Source organism: Jaculus jaculus, chromosome 1 (genome assembly GCF_020740685.1).
Source record: "Jaculus jaculus isolate mJacJac1 chromosome 1, mJacJac1.mat.Y.cur, whole genome shotgun sequence".
Lineage (NCBI taxonomy): Eukaryota > Metazoa > Chordata > Mammalia > Rodentia > Dipodidae > Jaculus > Jaculus jaculus.
In genome coordinates, this window is record NC_059102.1 from 53,361,371 (window position 1) to 53,376,707 (window position 15,337).

At 39.1% G+C, this 15,337-nt stretch overlaps 1 protein-coding gene across 4 annotated transcripts in view; it reads left to right on the forward strand.

Moving 5' to 3' along the window:
- Glis3 (GLIS family zinc finger 3) overlaps positions 1-15,337 on the forward strand; it is a 492,950-nt gene that overhangs the window by 156,302 nt on the left and 321,311 nt on the right. For 3 of the 4 annotated variants that reach the window (XM_045157705.1, XM_045157712.1, XM_045157716.1), the window contains one exon: positions 10,252-10,459. The exons of the other annotated variant lie outside the window; for it this stretch is intronic. In XM_045157705.1, coding sequence (XP_045013640.1) covers positions 10,252-10,459 — 208 coding nt within the window. The remainder of the gene's footprint in view (positions 1-10,251; positions 10,460-15,337) is intronic. 4 annotated transcript variants of the gene reach the window in all.

Sequence of the window (15,337 nt, forward strand, 5' to 3'; positions counted from 1 at the left end):
ATTTCCCATGGCCATTTCCAAAACATAAGACCGAGTTGCAAACTCAATGACCCTCTCTTTTCTGCATCTCTTATACTCCATAATACTATGTAGGGTGCCAATTAATCCAGGGAAGAGTAAAGCAGACTTTGAAGAACAGGACACTCCTTGAACATTCAAACACCTTCAAAAGAGTCTACATTCTTCCTGTTGTCCCAGTGCAGGTCAGCTGGCCTAACCTTCAAGTTTAATTGCAGCTGAATGGGAAGAAGTTTTGGCCCAAAGATTTCATTTCTGTGCCATTTTCCTGTGCTCACATGGGTCCATTTTTTTTTGTTTATTTTTTTAATTTATTTGAGAGAGACAGAGAGGGACAGAAAGAGGCAGATAGAGAGAGGGAGAGAGAAAGGGCATGCCAGGGCCTCCAGCCACTGCAAACGAACTCCAGATGCATGTGCCCCCTTGTGCATCTGGCTAACGTGGGTCCTGGGGAGTTGAGCCTCGAACCGGGATCCTTAGGCTTCCCAGGCAAATGCTTAACCGCTAAGCCATCTCTCCAGCCCACATGGGTCCATTTTTATGCAGTACAACCCTGCACAACTTCTCAGGACACAGGAATAACAGCAACCTCTCACATAAACTTCTTCTAGCCCAGTCTAAACAAAGCTCCTTAGACCCTCATAAGCCAAAACTCATAGTCCATTGTTCTTACTGCATTCATGTCTTTCAACTCTGACCAGAATAGTTCATCAAGCTTTACTGACATTACTGCAAGGCATCTCTTAGGCTAAGGTTTCAAATCCTTCACAATTCTCTTGAAAATCAGTTCCAAAAGGTTGAAGCCAGGCAGTCAGGTGTCTAATACCAAATGACACCACTCCTCAGTACCAACTTTACTGTTACAGTCAGGTTCACACTGCTAGCAGGAATCACCCAACCAAGAGCGGCTTGTGGGACAAAAGATTTGTTTTGACTTAGACTTGAGGGGAAGCTCTATGATGGCAGGGGAAAACAATGGAATGAGCAGAGGGTAGATATCATCTCCTCGCCAACATAAGGTCAACAATAGCAATAGGAGAGTGTGCAAAACACTAAATAGCAAGGGGAAACTGGCTATAATACCCATAAGCCCACTCCCAACAATACACTACCTCTAGGAGGCAATAATTCCCAAATCTCCATCAGCTGGGAACCTAGCATTCAGAGCACCTAAGTTTATGGGGGACACCTGAGTCAAACCACCACAGGGACCCATGTTTTACCATATTAGACTATGTAATGTACAGATACATTTTTCAGTATCAGCTTAGCATCACTCTTTATTAAAATGTGCATATTGTGATGGTTTCTTTTAAGAACAAGGCTACCTCACATTGCTTTTAGAACTAAGATGTGCATCTTCATGTTTGTAGAACTTAAAGAAAGATGTGGAAGGATGCACATTTAGCTGATGGAGTTGAATGTCTTCATACAGTGGTGCTGGGGAGGCATGAGAAAGTATTTCTCTCTCTCTCTCTCTCTCTCCTCTCTCTCTCTCTCTCTGTATATATATATATATATATATATATATATATATATATATATATATATATGTGTGTGTGTGTGTGTGTGTGTGTGTGTGTGTGTGTGTGTGTGTGTGTGTATGTATGTATGTATGTATGTATGTATGTTGTGGTTTGATTCAGGTGTCCCCATAAACTTAGCTGTTCTGAATGCTAGGTTCCCAGCTGATGATTACTTGGGAATTAATGCCTCCTGGAGGGAGTATATTGTTGGGGTAGGCTTATGGATAATATAGCCAGTTTCCCCTTGCTGGTATTTGGCACACTCCCCCATTGCTGTTGTCCACCTTGTGTTGGCAAGGGGTTGATGTCCACCCTCTGCTCATGCCATTGTTTTCCTCTGCCATCGTGGAGCTGCCCCTCAAGCCTGTAAGCGAAAATAAACCTTTTGTCTCACAAGTTGCTCTTGGTTGAGTGATTTCTACCAGCAAAGTGAACCTGACTGCAACATATACATACATATATATGTATATAGATATGTGTATATCTATATACATATATACATGTTATATATGTATATAGATATGTGTATATCTATATACATATATACATATGTATATGTATGAATGTATGCATTATTTGACATTTTAAAACATATACACATAAAATACATACTATTTTTGAATATAGGATACAAATTAAGATAATCCCAAATAAAAGGTAACTAGTACATTCTAGATAATTCTTTGTTGTGTGTTAAGCCACCTTTGGGATAAAAATGTGTATACTTGAACATAACTTGGGGTTATTTGAAGGGGGTCATGCTATATAGACTATTTCTTTTTTTTTTAATTTTTAAAAATGGGCATGCCAAGGCCTCTAGCCCCTGCAAACAAACTCCAGATACATGTGTCACTTTGGCATCTGGCTTATGTGGGTCCTGGGGAATTGAACCTGGGTCCTTAGGCTTCACAGGTAAGTGCCTTAACCATTAAGCCAGCTCTCCAGCCCTATATAGACTATTTCTTTGTACTCAGAATATCCTTTGTCCTGATAGAGGGTAGGTGGAATGGGCACAGTTTGGTAGTAGATCCCAGTGTTCCTGTTAACTGGCCCTAGAATTGGGCTGTCTTGCTCACCACATGCAGGGCAACCTTGTTGGGACAAGCATCCTGGATAAGACTTGCCTTGTGTGGAGGAGGTCTTCTTCCTTCTGAGGGTCAGCTTAGTCCCCAGAGGAAAGAGAGGTTTCCTGAGCCACCTGTTCCCACCTAAGTCTTTCTCTTTCATCAGAGAAAGGCTGGATGGGTTCTGATAACCAGTCCCACTTAGAAAATGAGGAGCTAGGAAGAGGCATTTCTACTATTTTGTGTATATAAATTATTTCTGACATATAAGTCCAAATTTACATTACTTATGAATTGTTTTTAACATAATTGTGATAGCCAGAGTAGCAGTCTGATTAAGCAGGTGCTGTGTATTGGTTCTCACTAATCCCTGGAGACCTTGAAGGGTGTGTAGTGCTCCATTGTCTTGATGAAGCTGAGATTTCAAACTAACCTGCTCAGTGGGAATGGGGGTGGGAGAGAGGGAACCTCATGGAAATATGACCAATATGCAATATGTTTCTAAGCAAAGTTCACAATTAATAAAAATAAGATTTTAAAAGAAAACTGTTGAGTGTTCATGGTTAGATGCAGTCATCTTCCAGGTAAACTCAAAGTAGTTTCCAATAACATTTGTAGTTTGTTTGCTTCTGAAAGGAGTATAAGAGTCTTTTTTTTTTTTATTAGACATTTCCTTGGATTAGTAAAAGGAAAATCTTGCCAGGTAGGAATATTTAAGTGCTTAGGATTAGAAATAATGGGAAAAATGGGGCCTTAAAGTTGTAACAACTTCATTTGTGAATGACCTAAATTGGCTTTGAACTCTCCCTCAGTTTTGTGTTCACCAGGGAAAGAAAGGGTCCAGGTTTGCTTTTATGAACTACAAGGTTTATCCAGAAGCATAAAAAATGTTTTTGTTTTTATTTATTTATTTTTTTTCTGAAGTTTGAAAACTTTTGTTTCAATGCTGTGGAAGTTTTGAAATTCTAATTATTTCCTATTATGGTATTGTTTGGTAGACAAGTGTGCTTGAGGTATTTAGTTGGTAATTGGCACCTTTGTTTCAGATAATCAGAGTCCTTTCTAAATCACTGAGCTGAAAAAGGATAAAACGGGGGTGAGAAGAAGCTGGCCTCACACTGGAGCCCATCCAAGGGAGGATGGCCTGCTGGGTGTGTGTGTCTGTGAAAATCATGGGCAGGGAGGAGGCAGCATGATGTCTTTGCACACTCGTGGAAAGTACAGCTCGAAACAATATGAAAAATCACCAGAGACATGTTCTTCAGTAATATTCAGCCAGAATTTTCAATGCATAGTTAAGTGCCAAGCCCTATACATACCATATATGGTGGCTCTCTTAGGCCTCTAAAAATCCCGAGTAGTCATGTTGACTTTAACTTCATTTTAGAAATTAGGACTCTGAGGGTCATACAGCCACTACTGGGGAAGCTCAGATATAAACCTTCACTCTCAACTCCTGTGCTATGAGCTGTTATCTTCTCCCTTCTTTTCTTCCTCTGGCTTTTCCACTGACCTTAAGTGTCCTAGCATCCAATGCTTTAATAATTCATCCTGGGAGACCACTTGAGTGTGACTCAAAACCTTTCTTTACAGTGCATCGCCCTGGATCAGAAAACAGTTAGTTGCTCTAAATATATTAGTGGTAATAAGTGAACTAAGTATATACTGCATCCTAGTACTATACCATTGGTAAATGTTTTGAATTTTATGTTTAGGGATGAAACACAGAATCTGTGACTTATTCTTAATGGTTCAAGAATTATTAGTGATCAACTGCTGAGCCTTATATTATTAGATAGATAGATAGATAGATAGATAGATAGATAGATAGATAGATAGATAGGGATACCATTATTGAAGTTGGCAATGATATTTCTATCCTTGCAAATTTTCTGTAGGTTTTTAAATGTTTTGAGCCAAATATTGTTGTTGTAGTCAGGTTCACATTGCTGGCAGAAACCACTTGACCAAAGAGCAGCTTGTGGGGAAAAAAAAGGTTTATTTTGGCTTACAGACTTGAGGGGAAGCTCCATGATGGCAGAGGGAAACAACAGCATGAGCAGAGGGTGGACATCACATCCTGGCCAATGTTAGGTAGACAACAGCAACCGGAGAGTGCACTAGATACTAGCAAGGAGAAACTAGCTATAGTATCCATAAGCCCACCCCCAACAATACTCTGCCCCCAGGAGGCGTTAATTCCCCAGTCTCTATCAGCTGGGAACCTAGCATTCAGAACACCCAAGTTTATGGGGGACACCGGAATCAAACCACCACAATTGGATAGAAACCCAGATGCTTAAATGTCATCTGCTAATGTGGAGAGGAACAGAACCAACAGAAAGAATATATATTGTAAAGGGGATTCATGAGATTGGCTTACACAATATGCGCTGAGCAGTCCACCAGCGGCTACAGGCTGGAAACCAAGAGAGCCCAGTAACTTCTCCGTTCATGAGGCTAGATGCCTTCGCAGCCCCACTAAAGGCCTTGAGGATTCCTGGAGAGTGGTTGAACTCCAGTTCACATTGATGTCGCTGGGGTTCATTGTCCATGTAGGATCACAGCAACAGAGCAGGAATACATACCAGCAAGTAGCATGGGTAGCCAGGCAACAGGACCTGTGTTCTTCTTTACACAAACCCCACCGAGGGAAAATCTTCCTAACTCATTCTGTTTTTCTTGGAAAACCCTCACAAATCTGTCCAGAGACTTAACCATCAGGAATATAATTACTGTCCCTATTTTACAACAGGATGCTAGGGCACAGAGATCTAAAGGATTCTGCCTGGTGTCATGTAGCCAGTGAAGTCTGGGGTCAGGCCATGAACCCTGGTATTTATATTTTTGCCAACAAAATATTGTGTGTGTTAAGCTGTCCTATATAGAAATTACTCTTCTATGTTTTTCAAGTGATTTGCTCTAGAAGCAGGGATTGCCTCTGTAATGAGTGGTTGGTTTGCTGTGTTTTCAAGGTCAGTCAGTGGACTCTCTGTCCATATTCTCACCTCTGTGAGATTGCCTGTATCATGGTTGGAATTATGCAAGTGTCAGTTAGTTGAATGACTATTAAAAATCAACAAAACTTTGACTATGCCTTCCTTGTCCCATTATCTACCTTAGGAAAACCATTGGACAGACATTAGTTATGAAAGATGAATTCTCATTAGTGATAATTGCAATCTAATCAACTATTTAGCTTTCATAGAATAAACCTTTCAACTAATGAAGACATGAATTAAAACCATACTTTTTCTAAAATGACCACTCAGTTTAGAACCTTGAAGATGCAAAATGTTTGGGCTCTCTACCAGCACACAGTGATTTTGGCTAGGATGTATGTGGTACTCAGAATGCCATCTTCTCAGAGCTTTATTTGAGCAGTAAACACATTTTTAAAACACATCATGTTGTCTCTAAAAATAAGCGATATTTCAAAAGAAAAACCAGTGCCCAAGTAGTTGGCACATCTGGTAGTTAGAAAAGTTGTATGGTTTGTTTTTACGGAACAACAAGCCAAGGAACATTCAGACTTGGCCAGTTGCAAACTTTTCTTCTATCTGTGATGACACCTGGTTTAAAAAGAAAATTGGCTCCAGGCTTAAAGCAGAAAGAACACTGAAATGGGCAGAGAATTAAACTGCATCATTTACTATCTTGTTTTGTGTAAGACATTATAAAGAGCTGTTTTCTTCTTTAACGAAGGGGTGCAAAAAAGCAAGGACACACATGAAGCAATAATAAGAGTAGCTGCTGACATCTGCTGGGCACCTACTATGTGCTAGATAATGTGCCGTGTCCTTTATTTGTGGTGTTTATACTGGATGCAAAGCCGCCTCATGAGGCAGTCTTACTTTTCCCTCTGTTCTTCAGATGGTAAGACAAAGAGATACTGCCCACTAATGTTCAGTCATTTGTCTGGGTCATGTAATAAACTGCTCCCAGGTGGGCTGTCTACAGGGTCTACAACTCAAGCCCTTCACAGTTCTGAATGGCCTGAGGCTGTCTGTTATGTATGCTGTTATGAAAGGGACATAGATACTTTGAGCAAAGTGGCTCTTGGTCAAACTGTTGTTTGCCTGGCTTTGTGACAAAGATGATGCCATTTTCCAGATCATTCTCTATCGTGGTTTAAATGTAAAATGTCCTCTATAGTCTCCATTGTTTATGATTCAGCCTCCTGATTGGTTCTCAGCTAGTGGAGCCTTTGGGAGGCCAAGTCTTTCTGGAGGAGGTGGGTCATTGGTGGTGGGCCTTCAGGTTTAGTAGTTTGACCTACTGGGAGTTCTGAGCTGGCTCACTCAGGCTAGTTCTTCCTCCTGATGTGAGGTCCTGACTCCTTACTCTCCCATGCCTTCCCCACAATGAGGAAGCTTCCACTCAAAACTGTGAGCCAAAATAAATCTTGTCCTTCCATAGGCTGCTTCTGGTTGGGTGTTTTGTCCCACCAATGAGAAGGTAACTGCTATATTCTCATAGCTGCATGCAATATTATACTTTATTATTCAGCAAGCTGTCATTCCTCTGTGCTTAGAATATATGAAAGCTGACTGGTGGGTTTGAGAATAGGAGGTAATGTGGTAAAACTTAAGAGGGATGTTGGAGAAAGAAAGACTAATGTGTCTTTGTTACAGAATAGGGAAATGTGAATATAAGAGTCTAGCATAGGGGATTGCAGTGGCAAAATTCTAGACCATTCCACGAGCTTTATCTTCTATCCAACCTGGTCAGTTATATTGGAGAGAAGCCTCAAAGAATTGACTTAGTTTGGATTATTAAAAAAGACAACCAGGAGGGCTTTAATGGAAATAGTTGGACAGTATTTAATATTCAGCGATAACTTTTGTTTTCATTCATTCATTTTTAACTACATTGGACAGGCTTTTTAATATACTATTTAACAGATCCTGGTCCGAGTCCTAATGTAACAGAGGTGCCTCAAGTAAGGGCTTCATATTTAAAAAGCAATAGGCTATAAAAAGGACAGAGTAGTAGGAAGAATCAAAGTTATTTCCTGAGATATTCTTGGTGCTGAGTCAGTTGTATTATGAGAGACCACAAGAGAATGAAAGAAAGAATTGTCCAGATCTACCCAATGGACAGCAGGGAAGGGAAGTCACAGAGTTGAAATCCTAAAGATTCAGAGGCGCTCACTAGGGAGGAAAGTCAGGGCAAGGGTACACCAGGGGGAAAGGAGCATATGAGCAAGGGTTAAAATGAAAATTGCACTGATCATATTGGCATTTATTGATTGAAAGGTACACACACTTCATGTATGTACTGGTTAAGACTTACCTTAAGGTATGTAGCATGATAAAACAGAAATCAAGTTGTAGTTCTTAGGTATATTGTTTTAGAGGCTAATATTAGCCTTGTTTTTAGAGGCAGATAGATAGTAACACTTTTTTAAAACAGGAAACATATATATTTTATGTTTGACAGAATACTTGACGTGTGCTGTTACTTTTACTAGCAATGGCTGTAAGGGAACCTGGAGATAGAGTTCGCAGGTGTTGTATATTCTGGACCAGGCTCTGAACTATTGCATTGTGTTTATCCTAGGTAAAAAGGAAATTTACAGTGAAAATTCATAAGGATTTTGGATTTGTAAAACTATTCAAATTGTGGTACATTATATAAAACTGTATCAACACTGGGTATGATGTCACACGCCTGTAATCCTAGCACTTGTGAGGCTGAGGTAGAAGGACCTCCATGAGTTTGAGGCCAGCCTGGTCCACATAGGGAGTTCTAGGTCATTCTGAGCTAGAGTGAGATCATTTCTCAAACATAAAATAAAATAAGTCAAAAACTGTATCCACTACTCTTGTTAAAACCCTGATGGTACAAAGTGTTAATAAATTATAAAAACAGAATATCTACAACTAATCTTTCAAGACATAAGAAGGAGAATCAGTTTCAGATGTAACTTTTGGGGTGAGCGAGGGAGGGGTTAGAGATGAGGTTGTGATTTATATATCTGACAAAACCAAACAACAACAAAAAAAGACAGAGAGAAATTTGTGTTGGAGCTGCTGATCTTGGAAAGTACCCAACTAAACAATAAACATTCCAAGCACCAAATGCAAGCATGAGGTGTCAGAGACGCACACTCTAGTACAATAGACTTTCTGCTGTCATTAATTTCCTGTGTGACCTTGGGCAGGTCAATTACACTTGGATTTTAGCTTCACAGAGGTTAGACTAAGACAGGACTTCTGCCAGTCACTGGTACCACAACTCCACCAGCACGCAAACATGCTTGAAATGTGGCCACATTGATGGGAATGCAGAGATAGCCCCCAGGTCGACTTGGTCTTTATTTAGAAGAGTTGTTGGGGGGGGGGGGATATTCTAAAAGGTGATGGCAAAAATGGGACATTTGGCTATAGAATTAATAGCCCAAATAGGAAAAAAAAATTGAAAATTGTGCCCCCCAGGGCTAAGGAAAGTCAGGGACACTTTCTATGTACTTTGTAAATATATTCCCCAAATATATCAGTGGCAAAGTTGGGGAATCTAGAGAGAAATTTTTAGAGGCTACTTTGTTAAAAACTGAGTTCACATTTATTTTCATTTGTTAGAAGTGGGAACAGAGTGTCCAGTTACAGAGACTTCACCAGGTAGTTGGCAGCAAATACTTGAAAAAATACACCCATGTAGAAAGAACGTGTTGAGTGATTCAACTCTTATTATTATTTTGTATAAATGAGTCATGGCAGTGTTTGCCTTTTTCCTCTTTGTTTTTTTTTTTTTTTTCACTTTTCCATAACGACACAGATTCCTATGGGTTTTCTTCATCTTTTTTTTACTTTCCTTTTGGGTATATGTATCACATTTTTCTACATTTGAAGATTATAACCTATGAAAGTAAAAGAAATCAATGTCAAATTTAGCTAACTTTCCCAAATAAATGCTTTATAACTTTCTTATCCTAATCAGTAGCAAAAAAATTGATGTATGTCTAATGTCAGATGAAGAGGGGAAAATCAAGGTTGTAGAGACATAGTGTGACTATAATAGCTCTTTAAAGAGGTTGTTGTGGAAGTGCAGTTTTGGAATGAAGTAAATTAATCAAACATATTTTCTTTTAGTAATGGTGACATTCTTTGATAGGTAATTTGAAATATTAGCTATTCTACGAAAAAAGGTTTTTTGATATAGGTCATCCCACCTATTTATTGACCACATTAAACCACTAAGGATATTACAAAATTTGATTCAATGTAATTCTTAAAATAGGATTCTAGTTTCTACAGCATAATAAAATTTAGCTCTAGGCTATATCAGTGTTGATTATGAGACGGTGTCTATCATAGTAGGTGTATCATTTTTGCATTGGAACCAGAGAAAGGTTTTGGTATCATCAATAGTAAAGATATATGTCTCTAACCATATCACTTGGGAGGTAAAGGCAGGAGGATTAGGAGCTCAAGACCAGCTTTGGCTACATAGCAAGTTCAAGGCCAGCCTGGGTTACATGAGCCCCTGTCTCAAAAAAAAAAAAAAAAAAAAAAAAAACACTAAAAGAGAAGATTCAAGGACCGTCTCTAAAGATGGGTCCTGACATGTGTGCACATGTGTGTATGTACTGATTTCTGATGTAAGGGGCATGAAAGCTAACCTGATTCATTTGTTTTTAGGGGCTCTTGGCTTTGGGCCTCAGTGCAAGTCCATTGGAAAAGGCAGCTGCAACAATCTAGTGGTCACCAGCAGTCCCATGATGGTTCAGCGACTGGGACCCATTTCACCTCCAGCAAGCCAGGTCTCCACAGCATGCAAGCAGATCAGTCCTAGCTTACCGAGGGCAGTGAATGCAGCCAACCTGAATAGACCTCCTTCAGATACCAGGTCTCAACTTACTTTTTTTTCCCCTTTCCTATGGTATAATCACACCCTACAAGTGTTTTCCCTTGTCTTCCCAAACACACACACACAGACACAGGTGCACACACACACACACACACTGAAGCAGCTCCTTCCATTTGAGATTTATAGGTTTTTATAATTTATTTTATAGATTTTAGACTATGTCTAAAAGCTGGGTATATGACACCGTATCCTCTTAATCAGGAGGAAAAGTATAATACCTACTATCTTGTGAGTGTGAGTGATAGGAATGCCCACTTTAAGATTGGAGGTGGTGCTCTATGCATTAAGTACAATGTGTAAACTGTTACTTTCTAGAAAAGCAAGTCATGCCATGACAATTGAGAAGTACCATGCATACCTATCTTACCTGCTTGGTTTCTAGGATACATATTGCAGAGTCTCTTGGGTGCCTTAACAGCCATTTGTCAGTCCATCCATCCACCCACCCACTCAGCTACTCAAATGTGTATTAAGAAATTACTATGTGAAAAATACTATGGCTTAGGGAAATAGAATAAAAGGAGAAATCATGAATTTCAAGACATGATGATGTGTATGGGAAAATATATTTTCATGCATGCATTACTTATCACTTTAATACAATTCTCCTTAGATGGTAGGATAAGTAGGTACAATAAGGACATCCATCTATTTCCATTTGGAAGAGTTTAATAGAAAAGAACCCCCCCCCCAATAAAATGTTTTCTTTTTAATGGGTTGACATGGTATGGAGGGTGAATAAGGACAATATACTGTAAAAGGTTTAAGATCCATTTCTTTTGAAGTTCATTATTTCATCTTTTTGCTGTTACCTATTTGGAAAAGCACAGTGCAAAGATTTTGCCTGGGAGTCCCCTTCCTGCCATAAAGAATCTTGCAACAGAGTTTGACTCTGCTTCCTGTCTTCTTGGAGGGTCCTGACCTGATAAGATGATTTGGTTCTGAGATCTTGATTCTCCTTCCTTCTGCTCCTCTTTTCTGTTCTAATGTTTGTGCACTGTAGTTCTCGCCTCCATTTGAGACTCTAAAACCACAGCTCTAGATCATTTATTTATGCCTTTTTTTTTTCATAAGGTAGAAACTTGTTTTCCACCTGAGACTTGTGATGGAAAGCTGCTGTCACTTTCCCATTGATGATTATGCCTTGAGGGAGTCCTCAGACTTGCTGCGTGCTGCATGTAATATTAACTGTGCTCATGGGTGGGTGTCATTGGAAGCCTTCAGCTTCCTGTCTTTGGCAAGTCCAGCCCATGCCTGGAAGGCAGTCATAATTAATGGAGAAGCTGTCGGGCAGGCAGAGCACAGGCTGCTCAAGCCATGTGCTCAGTGCAGTCCCTTTTCATGGGCCGGTCAGAGGGGTCATTATTTCAGTGTTTCCTGGCATAGCTGATTCCTTAGCATAATATTATATCCCTGAAGTTCAATGACAAGTAGCTTAGACTATGTATTCTGTGAGTCCTTCTTTGGGATTGAAGTTTTTTGCAGGATAAGCAAAAAATTCTGGCATTGAGAAATGTCTTGGTGAAAGATGGAAACTACTTTTAGCAATATGGAAAGAGTTCATGTTATTTGTGATTTTTAAATTGGCTTGGGTGTTCAATCAGGGGAGAGAAATGGTGAGAGGCAACATTTCATCTTGAAGGCATCTTACAGTCAAGAGCTAAAGAGAAGATGGTGAGGGAGTCTGCTGAGTATTTTAATCATTGGTGTCAGATGAGGGATAGATGGAGGTTAGAGAGGTCAGGAACTGTTCCGTTTGAGAGATGCTTGACCTATGAAAAGATGAAAATTTGTATTTTCTCCCCTATTGCCTGTGTAATTCCTGTTCATTGTATAAAATGTAGCAAATAGGGAAAAGCACCAGGCAGTAAATTCTGGTCTTCCTGAATCCTGTGACCCCAAGGGAACTATGGGTAGAGGTTTGATGAACATCCTTCTATATACATGTGAACCCACATACTGGCTTCCCTTGCCACCAATTTCATCTAATAATTATATAGTTTTATAACTATTTGTTTTAATTTATATATTATGACCTCTTTTGTTAAAAATTATTTAGTTCTATATCATGGTTTCTTTCTGTCCCAAGTCCCATTTTACAAAGAAAGTATATAGGTAAAACTAATGGTTATCATTGTTTTATTACTAGACATTTGGTTCTTTCTTATACATGATGTATTGGCTTAGCCCTGAAAATCCATTACTGCACACCTCTAGTGATTCCAAAAATCTCTTTGAAGTAAAATTAGCTTTGTAAAAGGAAATGTATGATTTTGAGGCTTTTGATACAAATTTATTTTCAAGTTAAACTGCTGAGAAGAACAACTTATTCAGAAACTCACTGACAGTCTCAGTCATTGCTTATCTTCTCCAACCTGATCACATATTAGGGATTATTATTTTTAATGTTTTTCCAGTTGTAGGTAAAAATGTTATCTTCATTTGTGTCTTTTAATGATTGATAATATTGAATAGTTTTCAGAGATTTACTGGTTGCATTTTTTTCTTTATATTTTATTTGAATTTTTTTCTCCTGGGGTGCTCATCTAGGAAGATACACTTCTTCCTTAGCTTTTTTGGTATCTGTTTAATTCAGTGATAAGAATTTGCCCTAATTTTATATATTTGCTTTGAGTAATTTCTCAGACATTTATGACTAGCTTACTGTATAAAAAATAAAAACTATATGTGGAAGACTCAAGAGCTATTCTCAGTTTAGGAGGCATCCAGATGCTGTTACAAAAGCCATTGCTTATTATTTCCCCTGAGGCACTGGCCAAGCAACCTCATATGATGATTTCCTAACCCTGGCTAGCAAAAGTTGGGTAGTCGAAGAGGTGGGAGGTTTTTTGTATGGGCTTCGTATCTGTTTAGCTTGTCTAGCATTTCCACATGCGTTGTGAATCTGAGTTTGATTGAATACTCCTTCTTACTAAAATCATTCCTTCTGAAGATGTAATGGAAAGTCTGATTTGCCCATTGCCACTTATCTTGTCAATAATTAAGCTAACCATCAACTAGTGATGTCATTGTAGATCCAGAAATGCACTCATCTTCTTATCTTCTAAACCAGAAATTCTAGGCAGCAGTTTCTTTTTTGTTTACAGTACCTCCACAAAGCTCATAGAAGACCAAGAGGGCTGAGGATGGATTCTGGAAGGTATTCTGTGTTCAGATGAAGAGCTAATTCTTTTGAGAGATTCACTGAACTACAAAGACAAACATTTCAGGAAGACTAGATTGGTCTTTAATATATATAACAAATCTATAGCTAGATCACACAAATTACACACACACACACACACACACACGCACACACACACACACGCACACACACACGGTCCTTTTGAACATCAACTTCAGGAATTCCACAAGATGGTTAAGTTAGAATGCATCTCAGCAGTCTGGGCATTGAGCAAAACAGTTCAACTTGGTCATCATACCTGTTATGGCTCCAGGAGAGTACCGCAGTTCTTATTTCACTAGCCATGCTAACATGTTTTTGCTGATAATTTTTGAGTTTTTCATAATGCTTTTATTTTTGAGATGTATCTTCTTGCATTTCATATATAGTTCCAGATGCGTAAGTCACCAGAAATAATGTCATTGCAGTCAGATAAACACATGGAAATGGAGATTGCACCCAGTATGGTGACATGGCCTTCTGGGTTCTTTGTCACTTTCTTGCCCCACGCCTAGTGTGTTTAGCAGCAGGGGTTACAGCCTAGAAGCCTTGGCAACCTTCATATTTGTTCAACGTACTGTTTCAGAAAGAACAAAAAATTTATGTCACAGACCTAGCTTCTGTGATTTTCTGTTTTATCAGGTCGTTCAATCAAACAGAACATCAAGGACCCCATGTGGGTATATTGTGAGAAAAACAGAAAATGTATGTGAGTCAGCCCAGTCTCTGCCTATTATACACTTTCATTTGTATTTCTGCAAGGACTTCCTCTCTTCCCTTGGGTGTCCCCAGGCAGAAGTACAGCGATCTTCAGTTATTTTTTTATTTAATAAAGGTTATTTAAAAATGCAGCTTACTGGGCTGGAGAGATGGCTTAGTGGTTAAGCGCTTGCCTGTGAAGTTTAAGGACCCTGGCTCGAGGCTTGATTCTCCAGGACCCACGTTAGCTGGATGCACAAGAGGGCACACACATCTGGAGTTCGTTTGCAGTGGCTGGAAGCCCTGGCACACCCATTCTCTCTCTCTCTGCCTCTTTCTCTCTCTGTCTGTTGCTCTCAATTAAGTAAATAAAAATAAAAAAATCCAGCTTACTGCACACTCTGCATTAAATAAGATAACATACAAAGAAAATTCTTTGTGAAATATAAGTAATGGCTAGTTATCATTATGATCATTTATTTTATTCTCTTTTTTTTCTTTGAAGTATAGTCTTTCTATGTGGCCTGAGTTGGCCTTGAACTTACAATCTTTTTGCCATAGCCTCCTGACTACTAGGGTGAGATTAGAGGCTGGCTCTTCATTTATTTTCTTTTTTCAAAAGAACCTCTTTTATTGACAACTTCCATACATATAGACAACATACCATGATCATAATCCCCTCTCACCATACTCCTTTTTTTCTCCCCATTGAGTCCCTTTATTTTATTTACTTAGTAAAACCTTTTTAATACTTAATATGCTGTTTTGGGGGAAGTTAAGACTCATTCCTGCAGTTGAAAGGCTTGACTTTTGTAGAGCGAGATACCTATAGATGCTTCGGGGTGTCGTGAAGACAGTGCAGGACTGCTTTGGAGAGAAGACTCTTAATGAGAAGGCTTTCCTGGGTTGGAACTCTTACTGGGGGATATTTCATGGAACAGATCTTGGAATAATTAAAAGGTCTGGGAAAATTG